The sequence below is a fragment of the Strigops habroptila genome, chromosome Z, assembly GCF_004027225.2.
Source record: "Strigops habroptila isolate Jane chromosome Z, bStrHab1.2.pri, whole genome shotgun sequence".
NCBI classification, from domain to species: Eukaryota; Metazoa; Chordata; class Aves; order Psittaciformes; family Psittacidae; genus Strigops; species Strigops habroptila.
In genome coordinates this window covers 12830980-12844978 of record NC_044302.2, presented here as the reverse complement: position 1 = coordinate 12844978, position 13999 = coordinate 12830980, and the positions used below count along the sequence as shown (strand labels likewise).

At 37.7% G+C, this 13999-nt stretch overlaps 1 protein-coding gene across 1 annotated transcript in view; it reads right to left on the bottom strand.

The window, feature by feature from the left end:
* The window catches only part of LOC115600623 (neural-cadherin-like), a 55408-nt gene that overhangs the window by 15921 nt on the left and 25488 nt on the right, over positions 1 to 13999 (bottom strand). Inside the window, exons 12-22 of the mRNA XM_030469793.1 lie at positions 12826 to 12993; positions 12197 to 12446; positions 11981 to 12108; positions 10933 to 11119; positions 10025 to 10168; positions 8939 to 9222; positions 6797 to 8411; positions 4902 to 4995; positions 3617 to 3801; positions 3179 to 3408; positions 42 to 319 (exon numbers count right to left, since the gene is read on the bottom strand). Coding sequence (XP_030325653.1) covers positions 42 to 319; positions 3179 to 3408; positions 3617 to 3801; positions 4902 to 4995; positions 6797 to 8411; positions 8939 to 9222; positions 10025 to 10168; positions 10933 to 11119; positions 11981 to 12108; positions 12197 to 12446; positions 12826 to 12993 — 3563 coding nt within the window. The remainder of the gene's footprint in view (positions 1 to 41; positions 320 to 3178; positions 3409 to 3616; positions 3802 to 4901; positions 4996 to 6796; positions 8412 to 8938; positions 9223 to 10024; positions 10169 to 10932; positions 11120 to 11980; positions 12109 to 12196; positions 12447 to 12825; positions 12994 to 13999) is intronic.

Here is a 13999-nt window from a genome sequence, read left to right as displayed (position 1 = left end):
GGAAAAACAGGCATGAGAATCCGCAGTACAAGTTTCCACACCTGTAACCATTCAAAGTGTCGATACACATGCCACCATTGAGACAAGGGCTTCGAGGGTAGGAGGAACAGGAGTGATGAACTTGGTCCCGAGCTGAGCAGGTGCAGACTGCATTGGTGGTGGCTGTTACTGACACAAACGACACACTTCCCGTATCCACCACTGTCGGGATGTCACTCACAGCGAGGTAGCTTGTGCAGCCACTGCCCTCGCTGCAGTTTGCACTCCTGCATTCATCTACATCGATCTGTGAAATGTTCAGTTGTAAAGCTGACTGGATCTAGGAGAAAACAGAGTTAACACATCATCAGTCTCATCATAATGAAGGCTTTTACTTCTTCATTTCTGAAAAATCTAAGCCATCACAGACTTCATGGAATGCTTTCGTTTCTTGAGTGTTAGTTAGTAACATCCCTGAGTATAAAGGCAAGAAAAATGATTTTACGAATACATGAAAAATTTAAAAAATTTACAGTAGCAATATTTCCTTAAAATTTATTCATTGACATTCCTGTCTGTGAACATGTTAATTCCGTACTGTCCAACTAACACTATTTTGAACGACCAAAGCTCTGATAGCAGTGATGCTCCACCTTCTGAGCCCTGATGTCTGTGCCACACTTCTCTGCACCCTGATAGCATGTTTCGGCTCAAGCCAGGATAAAAATTCTTCCTCATGAGCTATACCCAGGTATTATTTCTTACGCTCTCTCACACAGAAGAACACAGCCACAGGAGAACCAGGGCTGAGCTGCATTCAATAACAATGCCCACAGGCAGCACCTGACCTGAAAACTTTGTAGCAATTAGGATTCAGTCTACTGGTTCCTGATTGTGACCCATAAACTTATATTTAATGTCAAACTGTCTGAAACAAAATTCAATCAACTGGATACTGTATCCTATTCTACTTCATTCTAGTATCTTATTTGCTAGTTCATTGCTTTTATCATTAATTGAGGTTGAACCTGTAAGCCCAAATAGTCAAATACAAGAGCCCTCACTACTGCCACAGTGGTACACGCTGAGGTATACAAATGTAAAACTAACAGTAGATCAGACTTAGACTCTCGTTATTTATGTATTTAGCATTTGGGGTGGTTTGGGGTTTGGCTTGATTTTTTTTTTTTAAATTATAAATGACAAATATCTTAAAAATAAGCTTTGAAATTATGGTAACAAATACATAAATACTAAAGCACTCCTATTTTTCCCACTGATGCAGTCATCTCTATTCACCACTGTAAGAACTTTGACCTTTATAATGAATTCTCACTGTAGCCTTGAATACCCTAACATGTATCGAAAAACATGTCCATAAAGGCATAAAATATATTTTATAATGACATGAGGCATTCTGTCAATGTAGTTTGGTGTCTGCTGCCCACATCTGTCACCATTAGTGGAGAGTCCATAATGGACATTTAGACAGCTATATAACACCATTACAGAAAAAACACAGTGTATATAAGCAACCTTGGTTCCAGTACGGTATTAGGATGGATTATATTTCTGCTAAATAAAAATAGTTGTTATAAAGCTATATCCCAAGGAGGTAATGCAAACATATTATTTATTTAGCAATTCAATGAATAATTCCAGTGCTAATTACTTATTCTCTATATTTATAGGTAAACACATGTACAAAAACTACTGGAGAAATTCTCCAGCTATGATTGGTTTTCTGCAAATTATCAGTGATTACTCACTAGAGTTATTCATTAAATATTGAAAGGTGATATACAATTAATACAAACATATTTTTCATTAAAATATGTGAAGCAATCCCCTTGTTACCACTTTGATGAATTCACTTGCCATACATTATGGCATAGAATATTTGAAATCTATGCAATTTTCTGTATTATTGTCGCAGTAATTCAATAAATACGCAAAAGAAGCAGTCATTTTGCTTCATGAATACTATCTACCTCTGATATTTCCTACTTGGTCACTCTGATGAGTCTCAAAATCCACACAACTATTTAAGATACACCAAGATGTAGGCAGGTGGTAAGTTAAGATATTCCTGTTTGGTTCCCAGAATCAGGCAGACCCTACCATATTCACACCAATGTCAAGTGCTGTTGTCTCTTCAGGAACAATCCTCCACAAGATGTACCACGTACTAAACGCAAATATAGCCCATAGCCACAAATTACATATTTGTAATTACACAGATTACATAAACTGCTGCCTCGTCCAGGGAATGTTACAAGCAGAGCAGTGTCATCTTGCCTTTGTGCAAGGCAGCAGCTTTAGCGTCTATTCAGCAGCAGCTGCAGGCCTTCAGCAAAGCCAAAATCTGGAGGACTACAAAAAATAGAAGTGGGGCCGAGACAGACTGTGCCTAGGAAACTGAGTCAGAGGGCATGCAGGATCTAGTAAAAGAGTAGGACAGTTAGGGTACACCAGGAAGGGGAAGATAACAGCTTATATTCAAGAACTCTTTTCACCTTGTAACAGTAAAAAAAGTTGGAGGAGGGCATCACTTTGTCTTTAAAATTGTCATTTCGTGAGTTAAATACAATCACAAAATTGGTTAACTCCATTTCACTGATCTGTTTTAACTGTTCTTCTAACCTGCACGTTCCTTCCAGCAGGATTTTTACTATGGAGTGTCATCTCTTTCTACAAAAGATTTTTTATCATCAAGCCTCCACTGTAAGTGCCTAACCACAAGCTGATGATTTGGGTGTTTCCATCAGCATCTGGAACATCTAAAAAGCTGTCATTTTCAAGACATTCTCTGTACTACAGCACCACTTTGGCTTCTAGAGATTCTTCTGATTTCCTGTTGAAAACTCTGATAGATTACACAATGAAACACTGACTGAAGAAAACACACGCAACTGTACCATAATGGGAATGGAGAACCACCTTTCTGTGACTAAAAAGTGGTTATTCTTATTGAACCAAAAGTTAGTGCAACCATATCATAACTGTAGGTATGGGACTAAGGAGAAGGGAGAAAGCTTGAATTAAGTGCTAGCCTAAGAAGCGCTTTTGCCCTGACCGAAGAAAAAAGCTCCTTATCTGCAGATGTAGCATCATCTTCCACTGAGGTTTGTGATATATACCCAACACACTCAGTATCTGGGTGAATTAGACAGACACACAATAACTCTAGGGAATATACCTCATTTTTAAATGCTGCCATCTCCGCATGCAGTTTCTCAGGTCTGTAATATGCTGAGCCATCACGGACTGCAAATCTTACATCTATCTGTTTTCCAACAATGTTCATCACACTGAAGACCATGACATCACTGGACTTAGTGAATAACATCTTTGCTAGTAATTCCTTGAACTTGGTATGTCTCGTTTTGCCGTGTTCATCTCTCCTTATGAACTCCTCTGCTGTGACATCTGAGTTTGGGATTCAAAAATAGATAAAACATGAAATGCTGGAAGACCACAGGTTAGTTTCTCAATTTCTTATTTAACAATACTGAAACATACTGGGAAGTTCCCTACAGTGATAAGTAAATCAAGTATTGACATACCATCACCTACACCACATAAACATTCAGTTATAGAAGCAGCTGATCTAAACTCACCAGCAAACAATACTAACCTGATAGATGCACAGTGGCTGAGTTTTGTATGGCTTCATTTTCCAGCTCTTCGACATGGATTTGTACTGTAGATATAACATCAGGACAAACTCCATCAGAAACTCTCACTTTTAAGTTGTATATTCCTTGAGGAGTGTTATCCACCATCATCAAAGAACCAGTCTTCTGATTTAATCTGAAAGACCTAGACATAAGCTTTTAATTAGGAAACTTTAATAAAACAAAACTGAGCACTTCCTTTATTCATTATTCAGAAGGCCTTAAATGTTACTATGAAGGTTATAGGATCAAAACTTATGGGAATTAGCAAACAACCTCAGAAAAGCACCAGAAACACCTAAATTCAGAAATGACAATCTGTAGAGTTTGTAGAAAGATGCCACTCCCAATTCCCAGACTTTCCCAAACTTGAATGAAAGCAGTGTGTAGTAGAACCATGGGGTTCAGCATAATCATCCATCTGGAACAGGATAGGCTCTGTATGAAATCTCTGATATCATCTTCATTTGCCACCTCAAAGGGACAGTAATAAGTAATGATCGAACTATTCCATGACCACTATCATAGAACAGTATCCTCTTAATATGGAAACAGACCCAGGGGCTGCTGACGGACAGAAAGTCAGCCTTCAATTTTGGGCTACATAAAGCTCTTAAACTCTTATTCACAGCAGACACAATTCACATTGATTTTCACATCCACTTTCTGTATTTTAAGCAGCATACGATTATGCTATATGCCATCTCACTTGATGATATGAACAGATAACATATAAGTAGGTATTAGGGATCCAATTCAACATTTACATTAACAGAAAATCTCCACTAATTTGAGTCATGGTCTTCACGTGCAATTGTAAATTAAGCCGTTAAAGGAGATCACGAAATTCCCTTCCACATTTGATGAAATGATTCCATTCTGGCTTTTACATTTGGGATTTGTATTCCATTAACTCTAACATTTGAAAGCAAATATTAAAAACTCTGCCTATTTTTAAATCAGATCTTACAGGATGCACATTTTCCAATAAACTAATGCAGACATCTGACTAAAAATCAACATCATGGTGTGATCCTGCATTCTCTTGAGAACAGTATTTCATGCATTAATTTCTTAATACCTAGTTACTCAAGAAAAAAACAAAAAGAGCATTCAGAGGTACATTCCTTAATACGCTCAATAACCCTGGCTTTATGCACATCTGGAACATGGAGAAATACAGGGTGAGCAAAATAATTATGGAAGCATAAATATTACTCATTTTGACACAAGTACAATCCTCACTTCAGCATTTTTCCTTCAGAGAGAAATGTTTTATTGTCCCAGTCATCTTGATCTGGTGCAAACACTTCCCCAAGCACTGCTGTTGACCATTTTCCTGTTGAGATAAATTATAATGAATCTGCATTGAATTTCTGCTTTTCAGTGCACTTTATATTCTGCCGCATTCATTACTGCACGTATTATTTCCAGATTTCTGCTCAATTTGCTGATGGTTATGATCCAAGATTCTTAAAGTAATGCATAGCCTGTCATATTATTTCTGCCAGTTCTGGAAACGTGAGCACACTTGGATGTCACATGAAAGGAGAAAAGCTGAGAACACCAGAAAACAACAACAGAATGATAAATAAATACAACTCTATATACAATTCTCAGACAAAAAAATAAAAATTAAAAAAAAAAAAAAATCACCACATCAGGAGTTAACACCCAAATGTTTCATTGCTACTCTATTATTTCAAATGGCACACAAGTGGAATCCAGCAAAAGAGGGGGACCACCTTTTGGGGTGCAGCTGGGAGAGAAGGCCAGGACAGAGAAAAGGAAATGGGCAAGAAGCCACCAAGCTATGCCAGGTCTTGGCTCTTTTCTCAGGCCCCTGTGGGCTGCCACAGAAGTGGAACATCCAAGCCACTGTTCTAAAATAGCAAAAGAAGCAACTCCAGGGAAAGAGACCTTTGAATTCCACAGCCAAGTTCCAGCAACATGGGAAATGTTTTAAGGTTCAAATCTGGAGCCAATCCGCCCTAGGAACTTCATTCTCTCATTTCTACAGTAGACTGGTCACAACTTTTTCTCTTCTAGGTATACTGAATTCAGCAAAAATAACTCACTGCAAAAATAACTTCTGTAGATTAATCTTCTCCAATATTTACCAGTAATTGTACTAACACAATGATGACCAAGGTACAGCCAAGTCTATGTGGGACGGAGTATTTGGAGAAAGGTGTAATGAACCATGTTTAGTAAGTTCTATTATTCAGGACTATTTAAGGTCAACTTTTACAAGTAATTTAGGAAAAAACACAATAATAGAAATTAAAGACAAATTTTAGAAAATATTATCCAATTGTTTATCCCCTGCTAAACTACTCTGAGCAAATATAAAGCATTCACGTAATGGATGCATTTGCTCTGCTCTCTTTCACTACAACGTTAAACCTCACAGTATTGTTGCTGCTATCACAGAGCAGCTCTTCTGCTAGTTATTTCATGAACTCAGTACTGTGCACCACTCCAGAACAGCAGCAGCATCTTTTTTTCTCAGTTCAAAGGCTACATGTTCCAGGAAGCATTTATTGCACCCCAATGATTATTCTTTAGCTAAAAAAGCACCAACCCAGCTTTCTCTTGGATCCCTCCTTGCCATCAGAAAACTTCCTTCCTCAGGATTTCTATCCTGCTCAGCCACACAATGGCTGCCACAGCGGCGGTGGGACAGCTCTACAATTTCTGGGTAGGGCTCATCTATGATACTCTATTTCTTTAAATTGCTTCAGTTCTGCCATTCCCATCTTCAGATCTCTCAGCATCAGATATTTCCTGAATTATGTGTACACACACAAAAAACTTTTCCTCTGTGTAGGTGAAAACTAGTGACCGGAAAATAGATTTTATTGGTTTATAAAAATACTGCTTTTTCTGTAAGTGCAATATATATTTGTTTGCAGCTAACAGTTTTTTGGTATATGACCTTTCACATACCAGGGTCTGAGCTTTGCAAATATACTTTACTCATTCCACTTGATCTATTAGTTTACAAAACTGGAGTTTCAGTTTTAAAATATGTAAGCCATTCAAAAAAAAAAAAAAAAAATTAAGAACTGCAAGAGAGAAATTCTGTGTAAAACTGTACTATACTCATGAATCTGATATAATATCCAGATAGCACCTACCTTCGTAACTGTACACATAGACTTCCTTATGGCCAGATTCATGGCAGTTGTCATTTTCATCACCAATTGTTATAGTTAGGGTGCTTGTAGAGCTCATAGCTGGAATCCCACTATCTGTTATAACTATTGGCAGATGAAACATTTTCTGCTTTTCTCTGTCAAAGGACCTCAACGCAGTTACCGTTGCTGTGTTATTTCTGTTGTCAGTAAGAGAAAAATCCAGAGAACTCTGATAATCTGGTGGCAATGAAAACATGAATGGTGGCCCATTTTCCTCACCGTCCGGATCAAACGCATGCAGCAGTTTTGATGTATGGTTCATTGACACTGTTTCAGGCCTCAATATATTTTCCCAAACTACAGGCATATATGGTGCCTCAAACCGTGGTCCATTGTCATTAACATCAAGCAAGTTAACCAGAACTGTAACACTTCCAGTGCAGGCAGGTGTCCCTTGATCTGAAGCTTGTACAACTAAACTGTATTTCTGAATGACTTCACGATCTAGTGTATTTGCCACAACCACATGACCATATTGGTCAACCGCAAACTGTCTCATAGGATCCGAATCTGACTCTATAGAATATATAATGTTCCCATTCAAACCAGAATCCTCGTCTGTAGCTCTCACTGTGCTTACTGTAGTACCTACAGGCATGTTTTCAAAGAAAGGGCTTGTCTGAATAAACTGGGAAAGGAAAACTGGGCTGTGGTCATTAGAGTCTTCAACTTCAATCAGGCACACTGCAATACTAGAAAAATCAAGATCTTCCACTGCAATAGTAAGATTAAACTGCCTTTCATGTGCATTCTCAAAATCCAACTTTTTTTTCAGTCGAATAGCGGCACATTGCCATTGTTCGTCTTTCCCAATATAAAACTTCTGATCTGGGTCTCCCCTGATGATACTGAATATTAAGTTGGCATTTTCCCCAACATCTGCATCTGTAGCACACACCTGCAGCACTTCTGAGTCAATGGCACTGTTTTCAGGTATTATTGCCTGCCACACCTTTTTTGTGAATTTAGGTACATGATCATTGATGTCTACAATCCAGACAGTGGCAGTGCCTGTTCCTGTTAGCTCTCCCCCATCTCTTGCTTCAACAGTAAGAAAATAATTTTCAGTCCTTTCTCTGTCTAGCATTCCCCCTGCTACATGGATTGTACCAGTATCTGGGTTGATACTAAATATGTCAGCACCAAACTCATTTCTTACATTCTCTGTTATCCTGTAGGTCAGGATAGCATTAAGACCTACATTTGGATCATCACGATCAACAGCACGCATTTCCATGACTAACGTGTCTGCAGGAGAATTTTCAAAGACACTGCCATTGCAATCATCAGGCATGCATGAGAACATGGGCGCATTGTCATTTATATCCCACACGTTAATAATTACATCAGCAAATCCCGTAAGTCCTCCTCCACCTTCATCCGTAGCCAATACAACAAATCTCCACAGTGCTCTCTCTTCCCGATCCAGCATCTTGTTGGAGTAAATGCTGCCTGTTCTCTCATCTATTGTGAAAGTCTCAGCTGCACCATGCCCATGCAATGAGTATCTCAAATCTCCTTCATCCACATCACTATCAGGATCATTTGCCATAACCTACAAAAGTTTTGAAAACAAGGACATGGAAATTATAAAATATGTAAATATTGCACTATATCCTATGGGCTGCTAGAGTCTAAAGGAGTCCAAGCAAAAGTAGGTAACATGCTATTACCATCTGCATACCAGAAGAATGGCAAATGAGAGGTGGCTGAGGGACAATTCAGGTAGGTAAATATACTTTGCACCACAATAACAAGGTAGATATTCTAATACTAAAATCGTATTTTATTTTTCATATTTTTAGAGGTGATTCAACTATGCTATTCTGATAGCTACTTTAAAATATTAATGATTTACTTTTTAGGATCACTTTTTAGGATTTTAAGCTATCCTGCTTATCCTACTTAATATCTTTGTAATTATTTTTCCATAAAAGCCCATTTCTCTTCCTCCACTGACAGAAACACTCAGTGAAACTAAATTTCATTAATATATCTCTTTTGGATTATTAACATAATCTTAACCCAGTAATCTGTGCTCTTTCACTGAAATATTATAATCTCTCTCTATATATATACTACCTGAAGTACAAAGACTGGTAATCCATCCCGTTCCTCAATCACACTTCCATAGTATTCGTTGATAAAGAAAACTGGAATCTCATCATTTTTATTCATGACATTGATGATGATAACTGCATAGTCTTCCCATTTCCCATCAGAGGCCAACATGCAAATCTCATACATTTTCGTTTCTTCATAATCCAGTGGTTGGGCAATAAAAATGGCTCCTGTTTCTGATTCGACACCAAGGACTCCTTCTGTGTTCCCAGCTGTGATCTGATACCGTAATTTAGCATTTGTTCCTGTCAATTACCAACAGTGTCAGAAAACACATTTCTTGAAGCAGATGAAACATGGAATGCTAAGAGGAAGTACAAATCATACAAGAATTGATTTTTGGTATTACAGTTTTGTGGTCTTTTAAAACATGCAGCTATGTCAGATTACTTACCAGCATTTTCAATTCTGGTATGTCCAACTGTAATTTGTGTCTTTGCAATGAAGTATTAATTCTGCTTTTACTTATGATCCCTCAAATTCACTGAAGGATCAATATGACTGGCCAAGGCTATGGGACCAAAAAGACAAATTCTTATTTGCTAACACCCAGCGTGTAATAGTGAGTTATCATAAAATACTTCATACCGTAACCATTCTGGACTCATTCTAGGAAGTCTAGACTCAAATATGAGAATGAGTACAAAGGAAAAAAGAAAGAGAATACAACTATACTGTCCATAGAGAAAGCAAATGAATCCCACTGAAATAAAGTCTGATTCGTTCTAGTTAAGCAAGACATTTTTATTGGTGCCCATTTGTAAGAAAATTATATGATCTATTATAAATTTGTATTTGCTGGCACAGAAATTATTCCCCATCATCCCACATTAATGCATTGCTTCTAGAAATAAGAGTTATTTGACTTCTGCCTTGCAGCTCCATTATGAACTAATGTTCATGCCCAATCAGTTCACACTTACAGAAGTTTAAAAATCTAGAGACAAAAAGACATTTTCCTTTCTAACATCAGTAACTATGTCTTGGTGTTCTGAAATTAACTCATTAATATTTTAGACACAGCTATTGGGAATTCCAATACTTTACCTTCATCTTCATCACTAGCACTGACTGTAATGATAGCTGAGCCCACATCCTGGTCTTCATCCACATTTACTTCATAGACACTCTGAGGGAACACAGGCTTGTTATCATTCACATCAATGATAAAAATGTGTACGTAGGCAGTGTCTAGAGAGGCAAGAAACAAGAGATTATAATACTCATCTGTGCCACTTCTGTCAGCTGCAATTCCTTAAGCTGTCCAGACACACATTAAACAAAGACAAATATGCAGACAATACAGAAACAAACCTTAGGGTTGTGGGCCATATATATATCAACATTACTCAAAAGCACTTGGATATCAAACGAATGTCACATCCAATACGTTTAAACAGATAATACGTGAATAACTGATATCTAATATGGCAATTGTATAGTTTTGAGTCATAACTTTTTGTCCTGAAGCCACAAAAGCCAAATTTTAAGTCTGTCTTTAAGGACAGCCATCAACTGAGAATGGGATTTTCTACCTTGAACTTTCATGCTTCATACTTCATAATTACTTTAGACTGAATACAGTACCTTATGCAGTGCTTTGAAAAACACTTCTACTATCGAAAGATCTACATCCTAAGGATAATGGGTGCATCTTTACCAGCTAGGAAATACTCTCTAAACTCTATCTATGAAGCCCTGTTTTCTTTTTAATTCCAGAACAAAAAACTTGCTTGCTCATCATATAAAATAGCTCTTCCAGCTCCGACAGAACTGTTGCACAGACAGACAGTAAAAAAAGAAAACAAAAACCAATGTAAAACCACAACAATGGACACTCTTTCACAAGTACACTTGAAAAAAGGGCAATGAACACCTCATCTTGCATTTCAAGCTTCTATTTTCAGAGACCAGTCCAGGTAAAATAATGCCTGCCACAGACATCTGTCTCTCACCAGAGTTTGGCTTCCCATGTTTTCCAGGTCGAGCTGACTCACAGCCATCTACTGACTTGACTTCTAGAAGATAGGACACCTTCTTCTCTCTATCAAACAATGAGGCAGTGTATATTGAGCCTGTCTGTGAGTCCAAGCGAAAATATGTGTAGTCTCTGCTACTGTCATGTAACATGGAGTAAGTTACCTACAGGATTAAAAAAACAGTTTTTAATATATACTTTCCTTTTGTTGGATAGTTGACAACTAAGTAAGTAATTAAAGAGAGGAAGAACAGTCTTGTGTTCAAGAACTTAATCAGGGCCAAGAAAGCTATGTGAAGCTGCTAGCTTGAGCAATCAAGTTTGAAGTCAATTAACTTCCTTGCTCGTTGATAGCCAATCTGTAAAGGAAATAAATTTGTCTTGTCCAATCAGTTCCCAAGTTCACTAGTTCACATTTGCACAGTGCTTGTGCAACAGCACCCAAACTCAGCTAACGATCCCAGGTAGTAATATAATAGCCACAGGTGAGCTGAATTCGTACTTGCTCAGTATCATGGACCATGTTCTAGTCTCTTATATGTATCTTACTGTGCCCTTGTCTTCAGCTTGCACTCTTGTTCAAAGGATGTAACTACTTTCCATTTTTAAAAACAGTAACAAATACATCTACTTTTGATGTTAACCTGACATATTTTGCAAGGATTCAGTTTTCATTACTCCCAATGATTTACAACTCACAGAATCTTTTAACACATTTTTTTCTTCCATTAATTTATCCAGTCACATTTTAGGTCTTTCCAAATAAGAGCATTCTACAGCAAGTTCTTCACCTGAACTACACATAATATCAATATATTTTGTTTTGTCTCACACCTACTAGTTTTAATTGTATTTTTGACATGGCAACACAAAGAAACATGTTATTAACGACTTTATTTCGTCTCATGTTTCCTTATTAGTCATCCCTTTTCTAGATTGAAGACTTGTAGTCGGTTTAGCTGTTGTTCACACAGAAGTTATTCCATACCTTTCATCATGGGAGACGTAGATCCCCACTTGCTTACCTCACCATTCTGACCAAGGTCAAGGTCGATGGCAGACACCTGAATGACAAATGTCCCAACACCAGCTCCTTCTGTTACTGAGGCTTCATAAACAGGTGAAGTAAAGAATGGGACATTGTCATTGACATCTAAAACGTCAAAAAGAATGCATAAGGAGAAGTATAAAACTTTAAACAAAAGTACTATGATTATAACATCACTGAACAGCTTACACACCTGTTACACTAATATAGACCATAGTGAATGCTGCCAGAGGAACTGCAGTAACAGTCTGTGCTCGAACTCTCAGCAGAAAGTTCTTTGTTGTTTCATAGTCTAGGGGCTCAGCTACCAGGATTGAAGCAGAACCATCATGTCTGTTTGGAGTCAGGTAGAAACGAACCGGCATGTTGGTCTCTGGAACAAGTCCTTCTTCTAAGTTATAAGTCACACGGGGATCACCAACGGCAGAAGTTGCTTTGATTGTCTGCACAGTTCGAAAAGTTTTGTCAGTACAGCAACATTTCAAAAAGCTTTTGTGTACTGACTCTCCCAGATCTTCAGATCTCAGCTGAAAACACTAGGATAAGCATTTCATGATACCAAATCTTAACCCTGCCTGAAAACATCCAGGCCGCACACAATCATTACATGTTTGGTTGCTCATGCTTTTTTCCTAAAAATATGTATTTTAGAGTTATTTCATAAAGCTGTTTTGATTACTCATTCCAAGCAATGAAACTGAACAACTCTAAGCACTTTAAGCCAAATAATCACCTCAGGTAACACAGAAGCAAATAAGCAACATTAAGTTACTCTATAGCCTTCGAGCTACAGACAGACAAACCAACCTGTCCCAACCTTACCAAAATTGATGCATCTTGTGTCGTGTTCTCTGGAATAACAACTTCATAGCTGCCTCTTTCCCACTGCGGAGGCTGGTTTTTTGCACTGATAATAGTTACTGCAAGGTCAACTTTACTACTCCTATTACCTCCATCTGTAGCAATAATCTCTCGAATTATAGATGACTTCTGAACGGTAAAAAAGGTTTTGTTACAGAGGGTTTTGATCAGGGCTCCAGCGAGTCTGGGTTTGGGCTTTGGGGTTTTTTTTTCCAAAATAGATGAATACATAAAATTAAAGGAACACTTTAAAAACCTGCACAGTATAAAATCATCTACAACTGTAGAATACTGAGCTCAGAATAGGAAGTAGGTGCAAGGTTGCTGGAAATTCTGCTCTTTGCTTAACTTCAGATTGCTGGAAAATGTTGCTGTTTGTCTTAATATATCTTAGCAAATGTCACACAAAGTTGAAAACTAAACAAAGAAAGAAGCACTCTGTGGAGCCCCTGAGTTCTTATGTGTACCTATCAACAGGTTTTGTTATTAGGTCTGCAGGGTTCTTAGATTCAATAAAGAAAATATGTTAAAAAGGTACATCTTCACTGAACTTTTGTGTGCCAGTTATTTAGAAGTTAAAATTCTATATTAAAAATATCTATTAGGTATTTAAAGATTGACATCTACAATATTTTCATTTCAACACAAATTACAACCCTGAAAATATCAAACTGTTTATGTAGGTATTTAGAAATGGATGAAACTGACAGATTTTAGGTATCTACATGCAACAATTTTGTTTGTTATGCCTTCAACCTTCCTAACGGACAGCTTAGTCCACCATGACTAACATGAATCAAGTTGGGAATCTGTATTAGAAGCAAGGTTTCACACTCTTTCACAGTCAGGTTTGTGTCTTAATTCATTGCCTGTTAACAGGGTGAAGTCCTGCACCAGGGTTCTTGCTCCCCTGCTTACGGTCTCAGCCCTCCAGTCCTTGGTATTACTATGCCAAAGCTAATGAAATGGGAAGAACAAGTTCTCAGAGGCAATACTGTCAGGTGCTACTTTCCCAGCTGAAAGCAGGGCTTGCTTATATGCAATTCGCAGTCAATGAACTCATCAGCTAAAAGCCTTAAACTCATGCTTAATTTAAACATAACATATTGACGCTTTAATGTGAAGGGGAGTTTGA